Source organism: Pygoscelis adeliae, unplaced genomic scaffold, assembly GCF_000699105.1.
Source record: "Pygoscelis adeliae isolate BGI_AS28 unplaced genomic scaffold, ASM69910v1 Scaffold155, whole genome shotgun sequence".
In the NCBI taxonomy this organism is placed as follows: Eukaryota; Metazoa; Chordata; class Aves; order Sphenisciformes; family Spheniscidae; genus Pygoscelis; species Pygoscelis adeliae.
Window position 1 is genome coordinate 3,265,111 of NW_008824932.1, and position 9,776 is coordinate 3,274,886.

Genomic DNA, 9,776 nt, shown 5'->3' on the forward strand with positions numbered 1-9,776 from the left:
GGCTGCGCCCCGGCGGCGTGCCCGCCCCGGCAAGGGCGAGCCGAGCTGTCGGGGTCGGGCTTTCCCCCAGCAGCCCCGCCGCCCTGCAGGGGGGCTGCGCTGGCGCTAGGAAACCCTGCGAGGTGGAAAATGCCGGTAGCTTTTTAGTCCTGAATTGCGTTTTTTAATCGTCCTGTTGATTTTAACAGTTTATGAGGGTTCCCCGAGGTGGTTATGCATTAGGACCAGCAGTGAACCGTCACCAAACGGTCGTGAGGCAGCGAACGCTGCTCATCAGGGGTTAATACGGGAAGGCCCCTACGGTGGCAGGTTAACATCTCTTCAGTGCTTCGCAGCTCGCAGGCTAAGGTGTATTTTGCTCGTCTTTGGGAAGACCCTTCGGTGCACGGTGATCTCCTTTCATTATGCTCAGTGAAAATAAAAGCTATTTTATTCTGGAAACCAGAGGTGGAAGGAGCTACTGATGTTTTTATTTACGTCCTGACGTTGCGTTTTAAGATTGAGAGCTTTTGCCCAGTTTAATTAAAAACGATCCAAACAATAAAGCATTCATAGCCTCCGATGTCACACTGTTAAACGATCCGGTAGGGTTCACTAAATCAAATTCTGCTCTGTCACATCAGGGAAATCTGGAGTAACTCCTTATTCTTCAGGTCCGGCACAGGCCATGAACCAATTATTTCTCTTTGTAGTTCTGAAAACGCACTTAGAGATGGGGATGGCTCTAGGCAGGCAAGGCCGGTGTTTCAGGCCCACCGCGTTGCCCCGCTGTGCTGCTAAAGCTGCATCTTGGGAACGTCAGCTCTGGACTGAGAGCTGTCTCAGCTCAGACATCTTCCCCTCTCCTCTGCCGTGCAACATGCTGTATCAGGCGTGCTTCACTGCAAATGTGGGGGGGGGAAGCTCCCTCTCCTCCTCAGTATTGGATCCCCTCTTTTAGCTCTCTGTGCTAGGACTTGCGTTGTTCTTGAGTCCTGAGCATTCCGGAAGAGCCGAACGACGTGGGGAAACTGTTAATTGTTTAGAGAGAATGGCTTGTTGGATAGAGGAAAAGGCACATATTGCTAAATTGTGGCAGGTCTGAAGATTGTCCACAAGTCCTTGAACAAAAAAACTAGCAAAAGAGGGAACCTGCTTGAAGTTCTTTGGCTTAGCATAAACCGAACTAATGGGATCAAGTCAAACAGAGGAAAGTAGGAACATTCTCTGTACAGGGAGCAAGATCCTTTTTGTAGTTTATCCTAGGAGATGATTTAAAGTCTGTTAAAAATCTAGGCTCAGTCTCTTGAAAAGAAGAAAGAAAACGACTTTTGCTGTCGCTGCCCATAGTGCACAGCTACTTCGGCACGTGGAGTCAAAAATCACCCCTTTTTAAAAGCCCACGCGGGTTTGCAACCCAGAGTTCATCTACCCCTGTCACCTGGAGGACTTCTTCAGCGTTACTGTTTTCCCGGTGCCGCATATCATCCCTGATGGATTTGGACTGTTTTCATCTAACTCCGGTGTCTTCCATTTTTCACACTAAACCTCATCTCATTTACTCAGGTATTCTTAAATGTATGTTTCTGGTGGTTTGTTTTGTTTTGCCCCCTTTTTTTTGCTTGCTACCGCTTCCCAGCTTAGCATCGTCTTCCCATTTAATCAGTCCATTGTTAAAAGATGTATGTCAAATTATCCCAGGCACCGCCCTTCCACTTAATATTATTGCCACTTTCATAACCCCACAACTTTCAGTTCATTTTCAAAACATGTGAAAGTCCTTAGATCCAAGCAGATCTGAATTAATTTTTCAAGTAAAATTTTTTGAGGCACTGTATCAAATGCTCTAATAAGGTCCAGATACATCAGCTGCGTTTCTGGTTCAAACTGCTTTGCCTCTGTCTTTTGTATTCTGAGTTTTCTTATCTGATGTGTATCTGCCTTGAGGTCAACTGAAACTCCACCTCGTAAGTATATGAAAGTCAGCATTGGGCAAGCTTCCTGTAATTCTGGCATGAAAACTACACAGAAGAGATGGCAAAGTTGAGCAGAACTGAAAAATAGTAAGAATAAAAATTGTAAATATGAAATTAGGATGCAATTTACATTTTTTTGATAAAACTAAGAATGAGGAAAACTGCTGTGTAGTCACAGAAAGGCCTTTGCTCATAATTACCCCTGCGAGCACAATGCTGTATAACTAGATCCTGCACAAGCAAGGTTACCTAGTGCCGTGCGGTCCCTAGAGAACATTGTTTAATAGAACACGTAAGCCGCGTGGTCCCCACGCCTGGTGAGATGCTGCTTTTGTCTATGGAGGGGCGCAAGCCCTATTCACCTCTTCGTGTATCTAGTGGCACTTGCGGGCTCTTACCCTTTTGCTAGCGCAGGAACTCGTGATGACACAGCAAGTCAGTTCGTGGAGATGATCCAGCTGAGCACTGTTAACTTTTTTTATTAGTTTTTCTGCTGGAACAACTCGGCGAAGCAGGTCGCTGCCTGGGTGCATGAGGTCCGCAGCCAGTGGAAGGAAAAATGCCGGTGGCTGCGTGGTCAGGAGAGGAAACGAGGCTGGGACCACAGATTTATGTACACTTTCCTTACTATGAAACAAAGCCATTAATGATTTCAGCCCTTTTGTCTTAGTCCAGCATCGTGTCATGCATATAATGGGATATTATAGTCCCGAGCAAGGCTTGAAAGCCTGCTGCGACAAGCCGAAGAGTAAGCTGCGTTCTTGTATCCCCTGGCAGCCTTGTCCGTGCAGGACGGCGTTCAGCTGTAGCTCTGCGAGGGTGCACAGATTCACCGGGCAGGGTGTGTGTCTGCGCAACACGCACGCCTGCTCCCCGCGACGCGGTGCTACCCTGGCTCCTCGGTCACTTGGGCCGGCCCTGGCCTGGAGTTGAAGGTGGCTTCTTGGCTGGATTCCTCTGGCGACTGAACCCCTGATTCTTCACAAGCCGAGGAACTGGACCATGAGTACTGCAAAACATCTTCATGTTGAATTTAACGGCTTCCTAGGCTGGGATTGAAGAGAAGAGGAATTTCTTCAGATTTTTGGAAGAGTTACTGTATTAAGATCCAGACGTATTCCCTCCTTTAGTCACTTTAATTACAAGGAGCGTTTGTTCTTTGGATCGTCAGCTTGTAGGGACTGTTCTTTAGTAGGAAAGATGTATTAGTTATTGTAAAAAAAAAACCTGAAATGCAACTGAGCCGATTCTGAGGGCTGACTCTTGGCTGAACCACTATCGAAGACTTTGGATGTTATTCAGAAGAAGTTGTGTTATGAATTCTGAGCAGAAGTGGCAAACAACCCTTATGAAATACACATTTTTCCACTTAAAATAATCATCCTGTGGCTGGTAAGAATTGATTTTTAGCGTTTTAAATATTGGGCCTGATTTACCCAGTGCAGCGAGCCAGTTTTATGCTGGTGTAAGACTTGATCTAAGAAGAGCCGTAACAGTGTAAAATGAACTCACTGATGAGCCAAGCCCAAAACATCGTAGAAGAATCCTCACATTTTTCACGAGGGACATGCTGGCATACATCCCTGCAGCGATAATGTCTTGTTTAGCTGGTTTAATTCTTCAGAATTTCTGTGTTGCTGTACAATAGGTATGTTTAATGAAATTTGACATCTTGCTTTTTATTTGCAGGTAGGAAGAAAGTTCGCTCTGATGGATGCACGGGACAGGAATGGATCGGATGCCAGCCCATCCACGGTAAAAAAGTTAACTCCCCCTTTTTCATGCTTATGTTTTCTGTACATTTCAATGATTAAGTAACTTGTTTAGGACTGATGCAAAGGTAATTGAAGTCAGACAGCTCTTCAGATAAGTCCTTGTGGTTTAATATACTACTATGGTTGACATCGGAAGCTTTTTGACAATATTTTAGTATCTTTTTTTTTTTTTACTTTTATAAAAGTCTGCGTATTGTATGACTTTCTAGAGTGCATTAAGTAACTCTAGAGAACTCTCTTGCTTTTCATCCTTCCACTCAAATTCATTTACACAAATTTCCTTCTCCAACCCCATTTCCACTCACTTTTGAGGGGTGGCAAAAGCTGTGTATTATTTTTATGCCCTATCATTGTATTGCAGGATGCTGCAACATCATCTTCTGCTTTCTTCACGTTAACAGTTTATTTCATATAATGTATTTCTGAATAATTTATAATTAAAGTGCTTTTTAACCTTTTCTGTCTTGGAACTACTGTAAAAGATCTTGCATGCGCGGTCTATTGCGTTCAGTACAGAAAGGAACGTTAGTTTTCAATAATATTTGCGGGCCATTTCAGGGAGCTGGAAAAGGAGAGAAGAAGGATTACAATTATGAGCAATTCCACGTCAGCCACAGCCGTATACGAAATGCGTTGTTCTCTTAATGCATGTAATAGGAAGGATGCAGAGGTAAACAGATGCAGAGGTACCGCATTTGACACCCCTCTCCCCCCAAAATACACTTTATGGTGTTGTAGCTGCTAAATACGGCCCTACGCCAGTGGCCTCAGGCAATGAGGAACGTGTGAAAGACAGTGCTTTCACTGACCACTCACCTCTGCTGGTGAGGTCTTCTGCTTTCTCTTGTCTTCTAGGTTGAGCTTTAAGCTTCTTTTCCTCACCTGGTGTTGACTTGAAGCCCCAAGCGCGGACACACCCTCGCTGGCATCAGTCTGATGCCAAATTGTGCAACAGGTTTATTGGCAATAAAAGGGTGAGGGACACGGGCTTAAAGCTGGGGATGACTACATCGTTTCTGGTGGGAATAATTTCTGATTGCTCCCATCCTTTTATTTTCCGTGATCCTGTGTTTTCAGCACGTCCCAAACAGGTAACTGCATTACGAGCTTTGGTTAAGAAGAGGTGGGGAACCATTTAAAATTGTGAGGTTATGTCCCTTAGTGCAATATTCTTCTCAAATAGCCAAGGTCTAACAGCAACAAGGAGCATCACCACAGACTTGCTATCCAGAGCAAACCCACCTCGGAAATGTCATTTAAGCTGATGGCAGGCGTGGGCTGACTGCAATTCAGGCAGAGGTGACTCCAGTATTACCTGTGCAGACCTACGTTTAATCTTGCTAACAGGAGTATCACGATTGTCGTGGTTCAACCTCAGTTGGCAACTGAGCACCACCCAGCCGCTCGCTCACTCCCCCTGCTCCCCCAGTGGGATGGGGGAGAGAATTGGAAAAGCACAAGTGAGAAAAACTCGTGTGTTGAGATAAAAACAGTTTAATAATTGAAATAAAATTATAATAATATGATGATGATAATAATAATAATAATAATATGATGATAATAATAATAATAATAATATGATGATAATAATAATAATAATACACAAAGCAAGTGATGCACAGTGCAATTGCTCACCCCCCGCCGACCGATGCCCAGCCAGTCCCCGAGCAGCGGCCCCCCCGGCCAGCTTCCCCCAGTTTATGTACTGAGCATGACGTCCCATGGTATGGAATGTCCCTCTGGCCAGTTGGGGTCAGCTGTCCTGGCTGTGCCCCCTCCTGGCTTCTTGTGCACCCCCAGCCTTCTCAGTCGGTAGGGCATAGGAAGCTGGAAAGTCCTTGACTAGTGTAAGCACTGCTCAGCAACAACTAAAACATCGGTGCCTTATCAATTTTGTTCCCATCCTAAATCCAAAGCACAGCACTGTACCAGCTACTAGGAAGGAAGTTAACTCTATCCCCGCCGAAACCAGGACAACGATCAACCGCTCGGGCTCCAGAGCCGTGCGCCCCTTGGGGTCCCTCGGGCTGTGCGGTACGGCGAAGCGCAGCCAAAGGAGCCTGCATCTCTCCAGTGTACGGCGCTTTATTAACGGCTCCCTGAAGCAGGAACTTTGTTTCCGTGTTAGGGCACATCTGCCCTGGGTGTTTGCAGGGATTTAATTAATCTCATAGAAAACAGTATTTAAATTGGTGCAGTCTTCCAGGTTGGTTGCAGCTTTAGGAACAAGTGTATTTTTATAAAATTTACCTTCTACTAATTAAACAGCACTTCTTCAAACCCTTTGCTGACGATACAATTGAGAAAAGAATCCAGGAATCGCGCTGATTTAACTGTTGTTTTTTCAAAAAGGACCAAGCTAAAAAGGGAAAAAGAGAGAAAAACTCAGAGAAGTCCTTTGTTTTGGCCAGCACTGTTTTCTGCATGTCACAGTAATAGTGGAAATGGAATTTGACACTGGGTGCTGATTCAGGTGCCAGCGTGGGGCTGGCAGAGCCTGTTCGGGCTCGCTTGGTGCAGCACGCTGCCTCAGCAGCCTCGGCAAGGAGACAGATCTCTGCGGAGCAGGGCGTTTCGGGGATGCGGGGCTGCTGTGTCCCATGCGGCACCTTGGGGCTTAAAATTAGCTAACAGTTATGGCTAGGCTGGCCACATTAAAGCAGCTCTGTGGGAAAATACCAGCAAAATTAGTAACTGCTAATAATGGTGATTGGAGTAATTAGTGAATACCAGAATGGCTGTTTGCTCTTGGGCAGTTACTTTCTGCTACCCAAATTGTCCTTGCCTTGTACTGAGAAAGAAAAGCTATTCCTATATGGAATCACTTTAAAAGATTATTTAGTGCTTTGGGAGCTCCGTTTAAAATACACGGGACACATTTCAGTTACTGCTTTTATTACAGCATGTCGTTGGTAACGCTGAGTTAAAATAGGGATGGTTATCTCTGAAGTAAAATCCTGACCCAGTGAAGCTGGTAAGAATTTTTTCATCAGCTTCAAAGGGGACAAGTTTTTATCCTTGATAATGACAGGGACATATTTTTTTTAAGACAGCTTGGAAACGACTACTATTGCTCAGACCACAATATTATGTATATGTGCTTAAATCAATTTTATTCAGAATGAGAAACAGCTGAAGGGCTTGGGGATTTTTGTGTTCATACTATTGCGTATATTCAGATATTAAAATTGTAGTTGTTTGCTGTGAGCTGAAGTGAGCACATGGGAGTTTCTTTTTCTTTTAGACAAACTTTAACATCTTCTCACAAGAAATAACAAATATAAAAATCACGTGACGTGAACATAAAACCTGATCTATAGCTAGCTGAAGCCTAAGGGACCGTTTCTATCAAGTTCTCTGGGCGCGAGGTTAGTTTCAAATAGTATTATTTTCTATTGTCGATTTATTTCAGCTTCGCGCTCAAGAAGCGCCTGCACAGGGGAGAAGAAAACTTCATAAGCTTCACTTGAGCTCAGGCAGCTTGTAAGGGGACACAGAAACTGGGTTGCCTCCGGAGTGGCGGGGGCTGCCTGCCACGCCCCCCCCCCCCCCCCCCTGCTCTCCCCACCTCTTGGAAGCCTCTCCATTCCCTACTTGGGTCTCTGCAACCGCGGAGGAGCCCAGCCTCTGCTTTTAAAAGAGGTATCAGTCAGAAAAGCAAAGCAAGCGTTAGGGGTAAATTAGGAGCAATTATAGACCAAAAGAGAAAACACCGTTTTGCCGCTGTATCAATCAGGTACTGAGCACTGCGTGCGCTTCTGGTGCCTCTTCTCTAGGAAGGAAAATGTTCAGGGGAGAGCAAGAAGGACCAGGGACTGGGAAGAGCTTCCTTACGACGGGAACCCAACGGACCAGGACTCCACAACCTCCGGAAGAGGCGGCTTAGAGGGGATCCAACAGCGGTCTGATTGACTCCGCCGAACCAGCCAAGCGACTCAGACACAGCGAACGGATCTCCAGCATTACGAGGGGACGGAGACTGCCAAAATTCTATGCTGCCAACTTCAAAGCTCGCCCCGCCGAGGGTGACTGTAACGCTAGAAGGAAAGGGATATCTGATTTGTTACTTGGCGTACTCCTGCTGTGTAGTCCGTTCTGCTGGCCCGCTCGTTTTCATAATATTGCAAAGGAAGATGAGAGGCTTGTTTCTAATGGGTTGAGTAGATATTAAATATTTTGGAACAAAACCAGCTAACAACTGGGATGTCTTTCTGATGGGGGTGAGAACTCAGGATATTACATTTGGAGAGAAAACTCGCCAATTAGCTAAAAATGCGGTTCTAGCTGAGTCAAGAAAGAGATTCCTTCATCCTAATTTGAAATCTAAATTACTTTAATTGAAGAGTATATGGTTCCTGAGTTCTATGAGTAAGAATAATTGAAAATGGATCAAATTGCCATTTTTTTATTCACAATTGTTTTCTCCACAAAAATGTGGACTAAATTTGTACTCCCACTAGCGAATGCCAATTTGGAAGAATTCCACTGGATTCATTGCAGTTGCCCTAGTTGCACCTTCCTTAGCGAGTACAGAATCGGGCCCTGCGTGCATAATTTTTCCACTTTTAGACCTGAGGGAATAGAATCGGGAGCCAGGCTGAGGTCCCATTCCAGATCAAGTCTTTCATATGCAGATTATAAAATCAGTGAAAAACAAGCTTGGTTTGGCAGTTACTTTAAAAGAGACCTTTGGATGATTTTATCAACAGCAGAAGAGGCACTTCATTCTTCATGCTAGAAATCATCATATATCTCATTTTGGGAGATGCGATCTATACTGACTGTTTTCTGTGTAGAGAGAAAAATACCGTATTTGGGAGAAATTTTCTTAGGGCCACTTCAGGTCTCTGGAAACACTTCTGCCCTCAAAAACCTCATCCCTTAATCGTAGAGAAATGTTTTTACTCAATGTATTTAGATCAATATTTTTGTTTTATTTATTTCTATAGTCTTGTCTCTTTGACTGTCTGAGGCTTCAAATAAGATTTCAGAAGCTCGTCCAAAGTTTATTAATTTTATATATTAATTCTGCTAGAAGCATGGACATTGAGTTATAGTTGTGGTTCGGATTTGTAGGTGCTAGTGCAAGAAAGCACCCGAGGAAGGCAACTCTCGCACTGCTAGAGACCTCATAACCGCTAAGGAAGGGAGTTAAACCAGGATTTTCTCTTCAGCCGTTGCCAGGAAAGCTGCCAACCAGATGGATGATCCATGGTGGACGGTGAATAATCCTACTTAAAAGCTCTGTAGGTGCTGCCGTTGTCTTTCAAAAGAATGCATATTCCCCAAATGAGCACAAATAAATGGAGATAACAGAATGGGCACGGATGTCTTCTCTAAAACAATCAATGGATGTCTCAAGTCTTGTTGCCTTGCACCGTGCCCGTGCAAGGGCCACAGGTCAGGCTGTGGCACCGTAAATGCTGCTGCAACATCCACCCTCCCAATCCGAGGGTGCAGCAGCTCCTGTCAGGTGTGATCGGTCACTTCTCGGATGACGTCTGATATTCGACGGTTTGACGCAGAGGAAATGTTTTTGCTAGAACGTAGTTAAAAATAAGGGTTATTAAAATAGCCATACAGACAGTTGATAGAGTTTGCATTAAAGGGAGATGACAGAGTATGGCCATGTTTCTCTCCTGAAAAAAATATTGAAAATGCCTGCCATTTGGTGATATTTAAATACATTTCAACAGCAAAATGTTTGCTCTGAGAGTGAGGCATAGTAGAAAATCACTCCTACTATGAGTTATTAGAGGTGAAGGATCCATGGTGACTCCATTCTGAAGAGGGATGAGGGAGCCGCCCAGGCAAGCCATCTCCTCAGTCTGCCTCTGCCTGAATTCGGTGATGTCTCCACAAAGAGGTCCGTAAGCGCAGGGTAGCCCTATATTTCTGTCTTGCTTATGGATCCCTTCTCCTTCCTTCCTTCCTTACCCCGGTCTGAAGACGGTCCCATTTTTAAGGGGTGGCAAACCGCTTCAGAAAGCCAGGGCAGGACAGCCTGAGGCTCTGGAAATAATGCTGGTCACCCTTGGAACAAATG

General features: G+C 44.8%; 1 protein-coding gene across 1 annotated transcript in view; it reads left to right on the top strand.

Moving 5' to 3' along the window:
- Window positions 1-9,776, top strand: part of LOC103917899 (sphingosine-1-phosphate phosphatase 2-like) — a 61,264-nt gene that overhangs the window by 4,342 nt on the left and 47,146 nt on the right. Inside the window, exon 2 of the mRNA XM_009325109.1 lies at window positions 3,645-3,710. Within this exon, the coding sequence (XP_009323384.1) occupies window positions 3,645-3,710 (66 nt within the window). The remainder of the gene's footprint in view (window positions 1-3,644; window positions 3,711-9,776) is intronic.